This window comes from Oncorhynchus gorbuscha, linkage group LG04 (assembly GCF_021184085.1).
Source record: "Oncorhynchus gorbuscha isolate QuinsamMale2020 ecotype Even-year linkage group LG04, OgorEven_v1.0, whole genome shotgun sequence".
NCBI classification, from domain to species: domain Eukaryota; kingdom Metazoa; phylum Chordata; class Actinopteri; order Salmoniformes; family Salmonidae; genus Oncorhynchus; species Oncorhynchus gorbuscha.
Window position 1 is genome coordinate 50462716 of NC_060176.1, and position 16810 is coordinate 50479525.

At 40.0% G+C, this 16810-nt stretch overlaps 2 protein-coding genes across 2 annotated transcripts; both read left to right on the forward strand.

The window, feature by feature from the left end:
- Positions 1 to 4856: 4856 nt before the first annotated feature.
- Positions 4857 to 11868, forward strand: LOC124034208 (DNA polymerase beta). The gene is made up of 14 exons (XM_046347091.1): positions 4857 to 5025; positions 5519 to 5576; positions 5748 to 5814; positions 6126 to 6200; positions 6369 to 6427; positions 6580 to 6629; positions 6793 to 6844; positions 6998 to 7052; positions 7141 to 7213; positions 7391 to 7461; positions 8460 to 8546; positions 8839 to 8906; positions 9065 to 9204; positions 10922 to 11868. Exons 1-14 carry the CDS (start codon positions 4965 to 4967, stop codon positions 11014 to 11016), a joined length of 1011 nt encoding a protein of 336 aa, XP_046203047.1. The 5' UTR covers positions 4857 to 4964; the 3' UTR covers positions 11017 to 11868.
- Positions 11869 to 12226: 358 nt separating this feature from the next.
- On the forward strand, positions 12227 to 16266 carry LOC124034210 (dynein light chain 1, cytoplasmic). Its single transcript, XM_046347093.1, has 3 exons — positions 12227 to 12374; positions 15326 to 15464; positions 15886 to 16266. Exons 2-3 carry the CDS (start codon positions 15333 to 15335, stop codon positions 16021 to 16023), a joined length of 270 nt encoding a protein of 89 aa, XP_046203049.1. The 5' UTR covers positions 12227 to 12374; positions 15326 to 15332; the 3' UTR covers positions 16024 to 16266.
- Positions 16267 to 16810: the final 544 nt, after the last annotated feature.

The following is a 16810-nucleotide window of genomic DNA, read 5'->3' on the forward strand; positions in this document are numbered from 1 at the left end:
ATTACAAAACAAATAAATCAACTGTAACTGTAATCCATTACTTTACCAGCAAATATATTGTAATCAGATTACAGATACTTTTGGGGAAAAAATATATGATTACTTCTAGGATTACTTTTAAAGCTGCAATATGTAACATTTTGGGTGACCAAACCAAATTGAGTTATAGATTGTTCTTTCTCATTGAAAGCAAGTCGAAGAAACCGTAGATCTATTCTATGTACACTATTTTTATGCTTCCTGTTCTTAAATGTCATTCTTTCAGTTCATAGAGAGGCATTTTGGATTGTGCTGTGGATGGGGCAGCATTGTTTTTAGCGGCCCCACAAGGTATACGTTTGATGGCAGTACTGTTGTTTTTGATCCGGAATCACTATGTAAATTAACACCCTTGCACAGAATAACTTTTGTGGCTCATTTACATTACATTTACATTTAAGTCATTTAGCAGACGCTCTTATCCAGAGCGACTTACAAATTGGTGCATTCACCTTATGACATCCAGTGGAACAGTCACTTTACAATAGTGCATCTAAATCTTAAAGGGGGGGGGTGAGAGGGGCTCCGAGTCAAGATCCCACACCAGAAAGTGGGAAAAAGAGCTGCCTAAATATGATCCCCAATCAGAGACAACGATAAACAGCTGTCTCTGATTGGGAACCATATCAGGCCAACATAGATATACAAAAATCCCTAGACCTACAAAAACCCTAAACATACAAAAACCCTAGACATACAAAAACCCTAGACATACAAAAACTAGAGTATCCAACCTAGTCACATCCTGACCTAACCAAAATATATAGAAAACAGAGATATCTAAGGTCAGGGCGTGACAATAACATTACACAGGCATTAAGTGTTTGCTGTTCTTTACCATTTTTTATTTATTTATGTAGCATTTTTTTAAATCTATTTTTAAAGGTATGAATCTTGGCTTTACTTTAGCCCACTTGCATTCATGCATAAAATATTTACCATACATAGAGATTCATAATGAATACTGATTTATTAAATAAAAGTAAAACATCCTTACCATCAAGCTAAAAAAGAAACTCTAAAGGTCCCAAAAAATATTAGTACAAATACAATCATAGAATAAATTACTTAGTTAAATTCTCAACTTGACAAAACACACACTTTTCATCAATATCAATTGTAAGTCTTGACAGTACCTGTTTAACTGGATAAATTAAGTGTGTCCTTTGAAAAGACACTTGACAGACTTTGTTAGTGACACAATTCTTATTTAAATTCCATGCAACTTTCCAACTAATGTTATTAAATGTTGAAATCCAGTTTACTTTTGCAGGAGAAAAAGCCGGCTCGGTACATATCTTCCTATAATTATTAGTGCATTTTTTAAAATCTTTGATGCACACACCATCCAATAGGACGCTAAAACGCAATTCTTCATTCCTCTTGTCAAGCCCGCTCCCGCTCCCCCTCCCCTCCCCTCCCCCTCCCCTCCCCTCCCCTCCCCTCCCCCTCCCCTCCCCTCCCCTCCCCTCCCCTCCTCCATCTTTTTCCCTCCCATTTTCAAACATTTATATTTTCCAAAGGGGCTATCCCCTCCTCCATCTTTTTTAACCCTCTTCACATTTTCAAACATTTATATTTTCCAAAGGGGCTATACATTTGAAAAGCCATGTGAGGTTTTTGCAAGCCTAAATCAAATAGCCTCAGCTTATCTCAAAGTGCTGTACAAAACATAAAACCCCAAACAGCAAACAATGTAACCATCTAGTGTTCAAAACCTAGGAAATAACAACACAATGTCAAATACAGGTAGCCTAGTCAAATAATTAACATCCAATCATATTAACCGTCACTCTCCTCCGAGAGAGAATTCCACTAATGGTCCGATGTTCAAATGTTCATAAATGACCAATGGTTGAATAATAGTAGCTGCTGCTCATGATGATATCTGTAATGATGGTGCAAAAGCCATGACAAGGAGACATAGTGGAGTGATAACGCACGTGCAAGCAGTTGCTCCCAACGCCACTTGGATACACTACAGCATCCACCGAGAGGCTCTTGCTGCCAAGGGAATGCTTGACAGCTTTAAATACTTTTTGGACACTACAGTGAAAATGGTTAACTTTGTTAAAGCAAGGCCCCTGAACAATCGTGTATTTTATGCATTATGCAATGATATGGGCAGCGACCATGTAAACGCTTTCACAACAGACAGAAGAAGTGCACCTGTTATCAAAGGGCAAAGTATTGACACATTTTTTAAAATTGAGAGACGAGCTTAAAGTTTTCTTTACTGACCATAATTTTCACTTGTCTGATCACTTGCATGATGACAATTTTCTCACACGACTGGCCTATCTGGGTGATGTTTTTTTCTCGCCTGAATGATCTGAATCTAGGATTACAGGGTCGCTCCGTAACTACTTACAATGTGCGGGACAAAATTAAGGCTATAATTAAGAAGTTGGAGATCTTCTCTGTCTGCATTAACAAGGACAACACACAGGTCTTTCCATCATTGTATGATTTTTTTGTGTGCAAATGAACTCAAGCTTACGGACAATGTCAAATGTGATATAGCGAAGCACCTGAGTGAGTTGGGTGCGCAATTACGCAGGTACTTTACCGAAATGGATGACACAAACAACTGGATTCGTTATCCCTTTCATGCCCTGCCTCCAGTCCATTTACCGATATCTGAACAAGAGAGCCTCATCAAAATTGCAACAAGTGGTTCTGTCATGTATTGTATTGTCATGTCTTGTCCCTGTGCTTTCTCTTCTCTTCGTTTCCCCCTGCTGGTCGTATTAGGTTTCTTTCTCTCTCTCTATCCCTCTCTCTCTCTATCGTTCCGTTCCTGCTCCCAGCTGTTCCTCATTCTCCTAACGACCTCGTTTACTCTCTCACACCTGTCCCCTATTTTTCCCTCTGATTAGGTCTCTATTTCTCTCTCTGTTTCTGCTTCTGTCCTTGTCGGATTCTTGTTTGCTTTGCCCTTGTTCCGTCCTGTCGTGTTTTGCCTTTTCATCAGATGCTGCGTGTGAGCAGGTGTCTCTGTCCTCTACGGCCCGCGCCTACCCGAAGAGACCTGCAGTCTGTTGCCGCTAGTCCTGCAATTCTCCTCTACAACTACAGGATTTATGTTTTCCCTGTTTGGACATCTCCTGTAAAGATTGAGGATTATGTTTTCCCTGTTTGGACATTAATAAACTCAGTTTCTGTTAAGTCGCTTTTGGGTCCTCACTCACCATCATAACAGGTTCTGTGAAAATTGTATTTAATCAGAAGCCACTGCTAGATTTCTGGATTGGGCTGCGCTCAGAGTATCCTGCCATTGGCAAATCGCGCTGTGAAGACACTGATGTCCTTTGCAACCACGTACCTATGTGAGAGTGGATTCTCGGTGTGTGGAAAATGATTTAAGACTGAGACTCTCTCCAATACAATCCAACAATGCAGAGTTATGTACATCCTTTCAAGCACACCCTTCTCATTAACCTGTGGTGAGTTATTCTCAATTTTCAATGAACAAATAAGGTTTTATTTGTAAGATGTTTAAATAAAGAGCAAAATGATTGATTATATTATTATTTGTGCCCTGGTCCTATAAGAGCTCTGTCACTTCCCAAGAGACGGTTTGTGACAAACTCACACTCATTCTTATGTTTAAAAAATGTATCATATAGTGTGAGTGTGAAAGGCTTACAAAGATGGCAAAAAAACAACATTTGAGAGTGCGCTGACCCTGGTGCTAGAGGGGGTACTCTGCTGGAGGTTGAATGTTTGAAGGGGCACGGGACTATAAAAAGTTTGGGAACCACTGGGACTATAAAAAGTTTGGGAACCACTGGTCCAAATGAATGGAAAACAGAGCAAAGTAGTGTACAGTGATGAGAATGTCCCTTCATATCCAGTAGGAGTATGGTTTGTTAATGAGGAGCAGCTAAGCAGATGATCAATCTTAAAGAAATCATTTGAGATATCCAAACTGGTGGAGAGAGTGCTGGGTTTGATTTTTTTGTGCTTCTGCGGATCAGAAGGAACGTTTGTTGCGTCTCACCCAATTTGATAAGTTTGAAGTGTCGTGTGTTTCTTTCGAACAGGGAACCCCTCAAGGGGGTTATATCTGACATCTTGTGGGAAGACGATTTTGAAGAGATTAAAAATATTCCTGGTTTGATTGATGCACGTTGGATGAATTGTATGGTGAATAGTGAAAAAGTTAAGTCTATATGTTCTTTTGTTTTTTTATACGGAGTCTCTTCCTACTCAAGTGCAGTTGGGGTATATAAACTACAGAGTCAGAGGATTTATCCAAAGACCAATGCAGTGTGATCATTGTAAAGCTTTTGCTCATGTGACATATTGCAAATGTGGTTGGAACCAAAAAGCTACATATTTCAATTACCCGACAAGGGTTAAAGAGAATGAGGTGTCCAAAGTCAGTGCTGTCCAGAGCATTTCATATGCAGCAGCTGTCAAAGGGGTTTAGGGTTTGAATGGTGGTGGATAGGCCTTCACTGCTGACTGCAGCATATGTGTTTCACCAGCAGGACCCTGACATGTTAAAGGTTAAGAAGGTGGACTTTGAGGCCTTTATAGCTATGGTGATTAATAGCACTGCCAAGGTGGAGAGAAGGTCCAGGAAGATAGATATTGTGGATTCGGCAATATTTCTCTGCAGAGCAGCCCTAGAGCCTGAGAAGGGTGATATCGAGATTTGAAAGAAGGAAGAAGTGGGAGTTTTGTTTTGTTTTTGTCAATGTACTATTTTATTTGGGTGGGTATGGATTTTCTTTTTACCTTGTTTTAGTTTTTCAACCGTCCACTTGGTGGCAGCAATACTTATTTGGGGGGTTGTAGTCCGCGGTAAAACCATCAGAAGAAGAAGAAGCAGCAGAAGAAAGGCAGTGTTAGCTACACTACTTGCAAGCACGTAAAATAAGAATACAATATAATTTTGGAAAAGCTTGAATACAGAGATGAGTAAAAGGAAAGCGCCACAGGAATCCCCAAACGAGGGAATAACAGACTTTCTTACCGGTAAACCAAGAGAATTGAAGGCTAGCTAGCTAACGACAGCTGGCTAGCACATAATAGATAGTTTAGCTAGCTAGCTATCTTAATTTGCAACCAAACATCGCAACTTAATATTGATAGCTTTTTACTAGCTAGCAATGAAACACGAATGCAAACTTGCTAGTTGTATGGTAGCTAGATTTAGCTATTAGTTCAATCTTTAAAATCTAACCCCGTGTGTGTGTGTGTGTGTGTGTGTGTGTGTGTGTGTGTGTGTGTGTGTGTGTGTGTGTGTGTGTGTGTGTGTGTGTGTGTGTATGATGATGATGATGGAGGCTGTGTCAAACTCGTCACACATTTAAAAAATCTACTTTACACAGCCTGTCATTCGTGAGGTAGAATGTGAGCATTTGTGATGCTCATGGTTAATAGCCTGTTAATCTCTCCAATGAGTTTGTTTCTTCCATATGCGAAGCCTGTGAGTGAGTGTGCTTTTGTATCTATTTCTTTTTCCCAGAATTGGCCAACTATGAGAGGAATGTCAACAGAGCTATACACAAGTACAATGCCTACAGGTATGAGATGGGAGTAGTGTAGTGAGGGATGTGAGTGTCCCTTTACAACAGACATCTGTTTAAGTGGCTCATTCAGTCCTTGGTCATACGAACATATTTTTATTTATTTATGCCCCATTGACTCCCTCATTTACTATAAATAACTGTATGTGTTGTGCCACTGTTCTTCAGGAAAGCAGCTTCAGTGATCTCCAAGTACCCCCAGAAGATCAAAAATGGGGATGAGGCCAAGAAACTGGTGAGGACATAAGTGAAAAAATATTCATATTAAAATATTTAGATGCACTATTGTAAAGTGGCTGTTCCACTGGATGTCATAAGGTGAATGCACCAATTTGTAAGTCGCTCTGGATAAGAGCGTCTGCTAAATGACTTAAATGTAAATGTAAGTGATGAGAGAGAAAGATGTCACAGACAGTACAGTGCTGTTATAGCGGTGGTTGACTGTAGTTGATTGACTTGAAATCTGATGACAGCCAATGCTCACCAGTGACTTACTATAACAATATTATCATTATACTTTCTATTGTGTTCATCTATTTTAAATAGGATGGCGTTGGAAAAGAGATCGCTAAGAAGATAGATGAGTTTTTACAAACAGGAACACTTAAGAAGTTAGAAAAGGTAAGTGTTTGAGGGAGGACATGTGAAACTTAAACTCTGCAGCCTGTCACTTCTTTGTCCCCTGTGACCACAATACAAAATGCACAAATAACCTTTTTAAAGATGATGATTATATTATTAATTTCACTCCGTTTGATGCAGGCTAATGGATTGTGTTTATCTTCCCAGATTCGTAATGATGACACCAGCTCCTCCATCAATTTCCTTACCAGAGTCACTGGTATTGGGTATGTCTTCTGCATGGTTTGTTAAACCCAATCCCTGACCCTAGCCCCTGGGTGGCAAACCCTTCTTGTGGAGAGCTACCATTCTGCATGATTTTGTTCCAGCCCTTATTTAAGACACCTGAGCAGTTAACTCTTTCTTTCTCGTCCGCTAGTCCTGCTGCTGCCAGAAAGTTCTTTGATGAGGGAGTGAAGACTCTGGAAGGTTTGCTCAGCTTTTAAAGCTTTTTTTTTTTTACATTTAGAAGAAGATACCAGAGTAGCCTGCAGTGCATCTGGTGAAGGGTTGAGCATATGTAGGAATGCCATACAATTTCAAAAGTAACTTCAATCGTTATTAGACTACATTAACACTGTTGTGCTTTTAGATCTGAAGAAAATCGAACACAAGCTCAATCATCATCAGCAGATTGGACTCAAGTAAGTATGAATTTCCTATGTCAGTGTCTCAGTCTGCATGCACCAATGTAAGTGTTTTGCTGATGTTGTATGTGCATCATTGGTTGGTGACTCATACATTCCAATGTAAGTTTCCTTTGCATGCTTGGTGGCGCTGCCCTGTGCCCGCTGTAGGTACTTTGAGGAGTTTGAGAAGAGGATTCCACGATCTGAGATGACGAAGATGGAGGTGAGTGAAATGACTATTGTGAAAAAGTGGTTAGAATGGCATGTATTTACTCTTACCTCTGTCTTATGCTTCTTGTGTGTTTGTCCAGACTCTCATTCTGCAGGAGCTGGAGTTGGTGGATACTGAGTACATTGGGACAATCTGTGGAAGCTACAGGAGAGGTGAGTCCACCATGTACTCGGTGGTTTTTACTATTACTAACTGTGTAGTGTTTAAATTTGCAATTGTCATGTTGTATCAAGGAAGTGATTGCACTGGGAAGACAGATTTTTATGCATGTGATTATTTTTTTAGGAAATTTCTTCATTGTTTAACTGTTCCTGCATTCCCTCCTGCAGGTGCTGAATCCAGTGGGGATATTGATATCTTACTAACCCACCCAAACTACACCTCTGTGGATGAGAAACAGGTAACCACCAAACTCCACAATGCCAACTGCTACTTTAGCACTGTATTGAATTAATATATATTACGCAGGGGAGGACTATCAACCTCGGTGAATTTCATAAACAGTGAAACATTTTAAAATGTATCCTTTTTAGTTAAAACTATACAAAATATATTAAGGTCACCAAATAATTGATTAAATGCACTGTTTTGCAGTAGCTTCAACAGCACTCTGTAGGGTAGAACCATGGTGTTTAGACGGAGGACAGCTAGCTTCCGCCCTCCTCTGGGTACATTGACTTCAGTACAAAATCTAGGATGCTCATGGATCTCACCCTCTTCCATAGACTTACACAGTAATTATGACAACTTCTGGAGGACATCCTCCAACCTATTAGAGCTCTTGCAGCATGAACTGATGTGTTGTCCACCCAATCAAAGGATCAGAGAATGAATCTGGTACTGAAAGCATAAGCTACAGTTTGCTAGCACTGTAGTGCATAAAATGAGGTGAGTAGTTGATTCAAAAGTTTTTGGCAGATGCCAGGAGAATGCAGAGTTTGGTAGAGGAGGAATAATGGTCTGGGGCTGTTTTTCATGGTTCGTTCTAGGCCCCTTAGTTCCAGTGAAGGGAAATCTTAACATTACAGCATACAATGACATTCTAGATGATTCTGTGCTTCCAACTTTGTGGCAACAGTTTGGGAAGGGCCTTTCCTGTTTCGGCATGACAATGCCCCCGTGCACAAAGTGAGGTCCATACAGAAATGGTTTGTCGAGATCGGTGTGGAAGAACTTGACTGGCCGGCACAGACCCCTGACCTTAACCCCATCTAACCTTTGGGATGAATTGGAATGCCGACTGCATGCCAGGCCTAATCGCCCGACCTCACTAATGCTCTTGTTGCTGAATGGCAGCAAGTTCCCGCAGCAATGTTCCAACATCATTGCATTCAACAGAAGATTACTCTTATGACTTGCATATACTCATAACATAATTCTTTGCTCTTCCTCTTCCAGCCCAAACTTCTCCATGCTGTGGTGGAGCATTTTGAATCCATTGGGTTCATTACAGACACACTGTCCAAAGGAGACACCAAATACATGGTGAGGACATTTTGTGGCTAGCAAGCTGCAAGGAATGTTGCTTAATCTGTCTAGTAACTAAGATGTTTTATGTTGTCATTGGTGATGTATTTTGTGCTGAGAGGGTCTGTACTTTACTAAATCGGAAGCAACCATTCAAGCAGATGGATTGGTTATTTATGTGGTTGTTGCTCTCTCTAGGAGGTCTGTCAGCAGAATTAGTTTCATCAGTCAGAAAGTTTATCTATTCAGTCTTTATTTAGCTATAAAAGTGTCCTACCCCTCTACCACATCGTCATTAATATGTTTCTAGGGAGTCTGCCAGCTGCAGCAGAAGGATGAAGACGAGGAGGAATATCTTCACAGACGCATTGATATCAGGTGGGTAGCTAGTTACCCTCCACATACACACCTAATCACATGGTTATTATGACTATGTTGCCTGGAGGATGGTCAGATAGAGCACTTTCAACGACATTTGATTATCTTTTCCTCCACCTTGCTATAACAGAAATACAATTTCCCTTATCTCACTCCAGGTTAATTCCTAAGGACCAGTATTACTGTGGTGTGCTGTATTTCACTGGCAGTGACATCTTCAATAAGAACATGAGAACTCACGCTCTGGAGAAAGGCTTCACCCTCAACGAGTATACCATCCGTCCAGTGGGGGTCACTGGTGAGTCACGCTGAAATATCAGCCGTCCACAATCAACCCCTTGCCCCTATTCCTAGACCAGGGTGTCAAACATACGGGCCCACGAGCCGATTAAATGTGACTCACGTTTTTAGTTTTAAAAAATGTAATCTAGATATAATCTAAATCATTTTGGAGGGGAAATATATACACATTTGACGGCGAGGAAATCTTTAAAAACAATTGTGCGGCCCTATGGACCTCGGTGAATACAGAGTGAAATGCATAAATATCGAATTTCCGTAAGTATTCACATCCCTGAGTCAATACATGTTAGAAGCATCTTTGGCAGCGATTACAGCTGTGAGTCTTTCTGGGTAAGTCTTCATGAGCTTTACACACCTGGCTTGAACAATGTTTGCACATTATTCTTTTTTTTTTATTCTTAAAGCTCTGTCAAGTTGGTTGTTGATCAATGCTAGATAGCCATTTTCAAGTCTTGCCAAATATTTTCAAGACAATACATTTTTATTTTATTTTTTATTGGCAACTTTAACTAGGCCACTCAGGAACATTCAATGTCATATTGGTAAGCAACTCCAGTATATACAGTATTTTGCCTTGTGTTTTAGGTTATTCCCTGCTGAAAGGTGAATTTGTCTCCCAGTGTCTGTTGGAAATGATGAAAAGCATACCAATAACATGATGCAATCACCACCATGCTTGAAAATATGAAGTGGTGTACGCCGTAATGTTGGATTTGCTCCAAACATAACTATGTTCCGAGTACAAAACGTTCATTTCTTAGACACATTTTTTTGCAGTTTATTAGTGTTACTGTATACTTTTTTTTGTGTGTGTGTGTGTGTGTGTGTGTCTTTCTGCAAACCGGATGCATGTTTTGGAATATTTGTATTATGTACAGGCCCCCTTCTTTTTACTCTGTCATATAGGTTAGTGTTGTGGAGTGACGACTGTTGTTGAAGCATCCTCAGTTTTTTCCTATCACAGCCATTTAACTCTTAACTGTTTTAAAATCACCATTGGCCTCATGGTGAAATCCCTGAGCAGTTTCCTTCCTCTCTGGCAACTTAATAAGGAAAGGCGCCAGTATCTTTGTAGTGACTGGGTGTATTGATACACCATCCAAGGTGTCATTTATAACTTCACCATGCTCAAAGGGATATATTCAATGTGTTTTTATTTTATTTTTACCCATCTACCAATAGGTGCCCTTCTTTGCCAGGCATTGTAAACCTCCTGGTCTTTGTGGTTGAATCAGTGTTTGAAATGTACTGCTCGACTGAGTGACCTTCCAGATATTTGTATGTGTGGGGTACAGAGATGAGGTAGTCATTCAAAAAATCATGTTAAACACGATTGCACGCGGTGTGTAATAATGACTTGTTAAGCACATTTTTACTCCTGAACTTATTTAGGCCTGCCATAACAAAGGGGTTGAATACTTCAGATTTTCATTTTTATTTCATTAGTAAAATTTCCTAAAAACATAATTCCACTTTGACATTATGGGGTATTGTGTGTAGGCCAGTGAATACTTTCGGAAGGCATGTAATAAATCCTTCAGATCAAAGTGTCTGGAGGTTGATTTAAAAATATATATATTTATTAGGCACCTGTATCTTATTTACTGAAATTCAGCAGTGTATCCATCTCACCGTCACAGTTGGGTTAACCAACTGTGTAAAGTCAGTTTAAACAGCAAGGTTAGTTCATGTCTGTGTTTCTGTGGTTGTAGGTATGGCCGGGGAACCTCTGATGGTGGACAGTGAGAAGGATATCTTTGACTACATCCAATGGAAGTACAGAGAGCCTAAAGAACGCAGCGAGTGAAAGGGATGAAAGACACTTTTTATCCCCACATGATTTAACTGCCAACAAGGCTGACAATTGTGTATGTTTGTGTTTATCTATGTGTCTATGTGTCTTAGGGTTTCTTTTGATTTTGGTGTGTTTTCCCAGGAGGGAAAAATAGCACAACCTTGTTGGTCTTTAAAAAAAGTTGTTCTGAGGTTTCTCCTACAGATTGACAGAACATGTATAGTTAAAATATACTTGCAAACACTCTAACTCTTGTGATATGCGTGATCTGTTTGTTTTTTTGACGACATCACCAGAGATTTCTACCCTCTGACAATGCCAAGACATAATTATTTGTTTACATTGCTGTCACTCAGCAGAATCATCCAAATATATTTTTATTGTGCTAAAATAATTTGTGTATCGAACAGCAATGCAGTCTGTTACTGCTTTGTCACTATCTTGTTTGGCTAGCTAGGCAACAATGTTACCTTGACTGCAGAAACAGACTGGCTACCAGGCTAAATCATAGGGCTAGTGTTAGGACACTACCAGATCTTTTAGTATGCCTGACTAGTCACTGCTGTAGCATCTTTGTACATTGTTGTTTCCTTCACTCACTGTCAAGTTTTATATGTATTATGTCTGGGAGACATGTATCATGCTTTTGAGATGAAGTTACTTCCAAGATGAAGACACTTGGAGTGATTAATGGATATTATGTTACATATAGTTCTGTCTTTTTTAGAACCAGCCGTACCCATGAGCAGTTGGGAGTCCATTTTCTCTCTAGATTTTTTTTCAATTAATTTTTATGGGTGGAAATGTAACACTGTAATTGAGCTCTATCCGCATGATTTCTAGGGAATAAATGGTGCACATAAACATGTCGTGATGACCTGTAACTACCCTTATGAAATCCCCCCCCCCAAAAAAAAAAAAAAAAAAAAAAAAACGGAAGATTTTCGAGAAAGGTGAATTGATACTGCTAGCTGACAGCAAACTATTTATTTTGTGTTTTTATGAGTAATTAAAAAAAATAAGTAGTCTATTTATCTTTGACTGTGTACTGCTAAGCATTAGCAGAAGCCTAATAGTACTGTCTTTGCTAATGTTTACAATTACACAGCGGTTGCCACGGAAACCAACGACGTTTGAACCGCAAAGCATGATGGGTTGAAATAAAATGCAGCAAGAAATGCCAGCAAAAGCTGCGAGAGATTGACCAATAACTACACCGTGTGCATAACGGTTAGCCAATAGGAGATATGTGCGATCGTGTCTTCTGTCAGTTACACACCCACATTACTTTTTTGTCCACCACTTAGCGGGAGTTGTAGCTGTTAAATCAAGCGTCCATATAGCAGAGACAACCGGCGTTGGAAAATAAGGTAAAAACAGTTTGTTAGGCCATTATGAGCTGTCCTTCATTTTTTAATTAGTGTGGGTGGTCTAAGAATAATTTGCGATCTGAGTTGATAAGTACAGTTGAACCCGCTAACGTTAGCTATTTGCGTCTGAGTGGCACACAACAGGCGTCATTAAATAATCTTCTACAAGCTAACGTTAGTCTACTAACGGCAGCTAGCTAGTTCATGTTAGATTGCTAGCCAGATATCAAGTTACATTACGACATCTATCATAATATCATTCATGACTTGTTTGCAAGGTGGCACCCATGGAGATCCTATTAAATTACTAGAGGGGCAATAATAACCCAAAAAGTTCCAGAATGTGGTGAAAAATGGCAGCCATATTGGTCAGGGAGAAATCAAAACTAGTCTAATTGGAATGAATGGCAGAGGCTTAATCCTCCTGCATTTACTTATGCAGGAAAATAAAAGTAAAGCATGCGATCTAAATTGTGTAATAAAATGTGTCAACCTAAATACTTGTAAGTTAATAGAAAATCATGCAGATTTTATATCTACACTTGTGTGTATCTATATCAACAGACCATAAATGGATACATTTATTTTCTTAGAAAGGTGTGTTTATTATGATACAACATCAGTACTTGTTGCATTATTTTACAACTTGTCCAATGCTGCTTTCACATGCTAGTTGGATCTCGGAAACTCGAAAATGTCCGAATTTGCTAACTGCATGTACATATATACACCTGCCATGTGCAACCAGTTAGCAGTTATTATGCTAATTTTAACTTGACTAATTTTGGAAAATGGTGAGTTATGGTTTTTGTTTTGTTCAAAATAACAAAAATGTTGCTTGACAACTTGAATAGATTGGAGAAGATGAGAATTCTAGCTACACATAAGTAGTGGTGAGGTGGAGTCTACCATGTCCGGATGCGATTTCACCATTATTTTTCTGTATTCAGGGTACACTCAAACATCGGTTTATGATTGAGAGTAACAGCTGATTTTTAGATTGTATATAGATTTGCTCTCCTTAATTAAATACACAACAGACCAAAAGTATGTGGACACGTGCTTGTCTATCATCTTATTCTAAAATCATGGGCATTAATATGGAGTTGGTCCCCTTTTGCTGCTTTAACAGCCTCCACTCCTCTGGGAAGGCTTTCCACTAGATGTTAGAACATTGCTGCGGGGACTTGCTTCCATTCAGGCACGAGCGTTAGAAAGGTCTGGCACTGATGTTGGGCGATTTAGGCCTGGCTCGCAGTCGGCGTTCTAATTCATCCCAAAGGTGTTTGATGGGGTTGGACCACGCTTTGTGATCATGTATATTGACATGCTGAAACAGGAAAGGGCCTTCCTCAAACTGTTGCCACAAAATTGGATACACAGAATTGTTTAGAATGTAATTGTATGCTGTAGCAATAAGATTTCTCTTCACTGGAATTAAGGGGCCTAGCCCGAACCATGAAAAAGCCCTAGAACATTACTGCTCCTCCACCAAACTTTACAGTAGGCACTGTGCATTGGGGCAGGTAGGGTTCTCCTTTGCATGTGCCAAACTCAGATAGTGAAACGTGATTAATCACTCCAGAGAACGCGTTTCCACCAACCCTAGCTGACGCTTGGCATTGCGCGTGGTGATCTTAGGCTTGTGTGTGGCTACTCGGCCATGGAAACCCATTTCATGAAGCCCCCGAGAAACTGTTATTTTGCTGATGTTGCTTCCAGAGGCAAGTTTGAACTCGGTAGTGAGTGTTGCAACCGAGGACAAACTATTTTTATAGTATGTGTCATCTGATTTATTCGTTTTAGACTTGTTTAATCAAACTTTTTCCCACCAGCTCCTGATTAGCCTACTGCTCACATGTGCACTGCGCCTGCGCTCGTTTTCCCTGGCTAAACTAGCTGGCTTGCTGAACTATGCTAGTTTTCATCCTCATTGTCAAACTTCATAAATACTACACCCTCAACTTAAACTCATTTGGTAGTTATACGATCATGTAATTAAGAAATTACCTGGAAAGAAACATTACAATTATGTATTGTTTTGTTGAATAGTCATGAGATAAATGTCGCAAGACAACAGTAGCGAAAGATATCATTGCTTTGCCGACACAGCCAGATGTGTAGTCTTGTACTTGTAACCTTATTTCAATTTACTATTGTATTTGTTGATTAAATCTGACATTTTATTAATGAATAATCCAGAAGTGAGATCTCGAAAATATATAAACTATACATATCACATTTCCTACAATGAATGGCTAAATTAATTTCGGACACTAAGGGTCCGGAGCTCCCCTTCCTCCTCATATTAGAAGTGTATCCATAGAAACTACACAGAGTGCGGTTGCCATGCCATGTGCCAGTCATTATTTAACTGGTATTTGCACAGCAGTATGCCACGGTTGGTTAGCCAGAATGGATTCCGACCCTACGCTTGCTTACAGCTGTGCTAGGTTTGGACAGGCTGCATGTTTAGATTAAGACACTGCGGAGCTGGCTCAAAACATGGCTCGGAAAACATACCTCAATCCAGGGATGCGAAATGCGTTGTACTCCGATTTGTCCAATTCACTGTTACACCGAGAAGATTGAATGAATACTATAGCAGTCGTTTTGTCTTCTGTGTAACAGTTGCGATGATGGGACAATTCAGAGTACACCTCATTTCTCACCCCTGGGTTGAGGTATGTTTTCCAAGCCATATCCTGCACCTGCTCTGCGGTGTCTTGCTGGCCCCGGTAAGGAAGCGTAGGGTTCGGAATCTATTCTGGCTACTGCTTGGTGTGTTAAGCTCTGATTTGAAGATGTTAGCTAGTGGATGATGAGTCTTAATACGCCAAGTTCTTTCTAGAAGTGTTTAGTGAATAGCGTTTAAAATGCTGGGTGAGCCCAGGTTGAACCCTATCAGTCTGTCCTTGTTGGTTAATACCGTGATTTTTTTGGTTTCCTAGGGCAACCATGTCTGACAGAAAAGCAGTCATAAAAAATGCCGACATGTCAGAGGAGATGCAGCAGGATGCAGTGGAGTGCGCCACGCAGGCTCTGGAGAAGTACAACATCGAGAAAGACATTGCCGCATACATCAAGAAGGTACCCACCCGAGACTTACCTATTCGATAACTATCATGGTCTGTGGCTGAATGACTCTGCCTATTTCCCATACAGAGCAGTGTGACTCTTGCCAAAAGTTACTCTCTGTGGGAATCGATTATTTCTGTGGCTATCCATATTTTATGATTGTCTAAAATATTGTTCGATGCTCAAACAATTGGTTGAATTGCATACATGGGGAAAGGGATGTTATCCCCAGGCTTTGGTATAACATTGAGTTCAAGTAGTCTGACCTTCATTCTAAATAATGTTAGCTACCTGATTTACTGGTTCACTATAAATCTAAGTAAAATTGTATGACATTTACTACAGTGGTGCAGGGTCACTGGATTGTAAAAAATTAACACTACTGTCTTGTTGATCTATGTTAATCATGCATTCCTGTCTCCGCCCCTTCCAGGAGTTTGACAAGAAGTACAACCCCACCTGGCATTGTATTGTAGGGAGGAACTTTGGCAGCTACGTGACCCATGAGACCAAGCATTTCATCTACTTCTACTTGGGCCAGGTGGCCATCCTGCTCTTCAAGTCTGGCTGAGGAGCCAGCCGCCCCAGCCCCTTTAACATCAACTGACCATTAAATATTGACTGACTCGACAGAAAGGCTCTTTCATTCCTGGTCAACGGGAACTGCCTTTCTGTGCTGCTTTCTACCATTTTGTTCCTCTTTGTTTAAAGAAAATACCTGGCCATGTGAGAGAAATGAAACACTTGTATTTATGTTTTCTATTGCAGTAGATTGTCACTAATTTGATTTTAAATAAAAGCGATATCGTTTGGCTTTCTGGGTTTACCCGTTGTAGTTTATTTTAGCTACTTGTGTTCACGTACTATGAAGCAGAGGTTAATCACCCAAATGTATTGATTGACAGCACTGATTGTAAGGAGGGGGAACAGGTTTCTCCTGATAACCAGAAACTGTGTGGGACAAGGCTTTAAATATTCTCATCCCACTTGAAAATGAATTACATTAGCCCAGGTAAGTAAATATTGGTCAATATTGAAAAGGTGATAATCGTCTAAATTCATACATTGCCACAACTTCATCTGGCATGAGTAAATTATAGCTAGAACAGCAAACAGGACTTAAGGGAAGTGGTGAAAAGTACACAGCTGGCATACTTGAGTAAAAGTAAAGAACCTTAATAGAAAATTACTCCAAACAGTAAGAAAGTCCAAATGTACTTGGTTTAAAATGTACTTAATGGTTTACTTGACACTCAAATTCCTTAGATTAGGCGCGCCAGATCAGAAGCAGTTGGGATGACCAGGGATATTTAGTGAATTTGTCAATGGAACACATTTTCCAACACCCAAAAGTACAT

Bases quoted from the DNA above. Each gene is read 5' to 3' on its own strand.
- LOC124034208 (XM_046347091.1), top strand. From the start codon at position 4,965: ATGAGTAAAAGGAAAGCGCCACAGGAATCCCCAAACGAGGGAATAACA. The intron at 6,201-6,368 runs GTAAGTGTTTGA...TTATCTTCCCAG, and splicing joins CACTTAAGAAGTTAGAAAAG to ATTCGTAATGATGACACCAG. The intron at 6,428-6,579 runs GTATGTCTTCTG...CTCGTCCGCTAG, and splicing joins ACCAGAGTCACTGGTATTGG to TCCTGCTGCTGCCAGAAAGT.
- LOC124034210 (XM_046347093.1), top strand. From the start codon at position 15,333: ATGTCTGACAGAAAAGCAGTCATAAAAAATGCCGACATGTCAGAGGAG. The intron at 15,465-15,885 runs GTACCCACCCGA...CGCCCCTTCCAG, and splicing joins TTGCCGCATACATCAAGAAG to GAGTTTGACAAGAAGTACAA.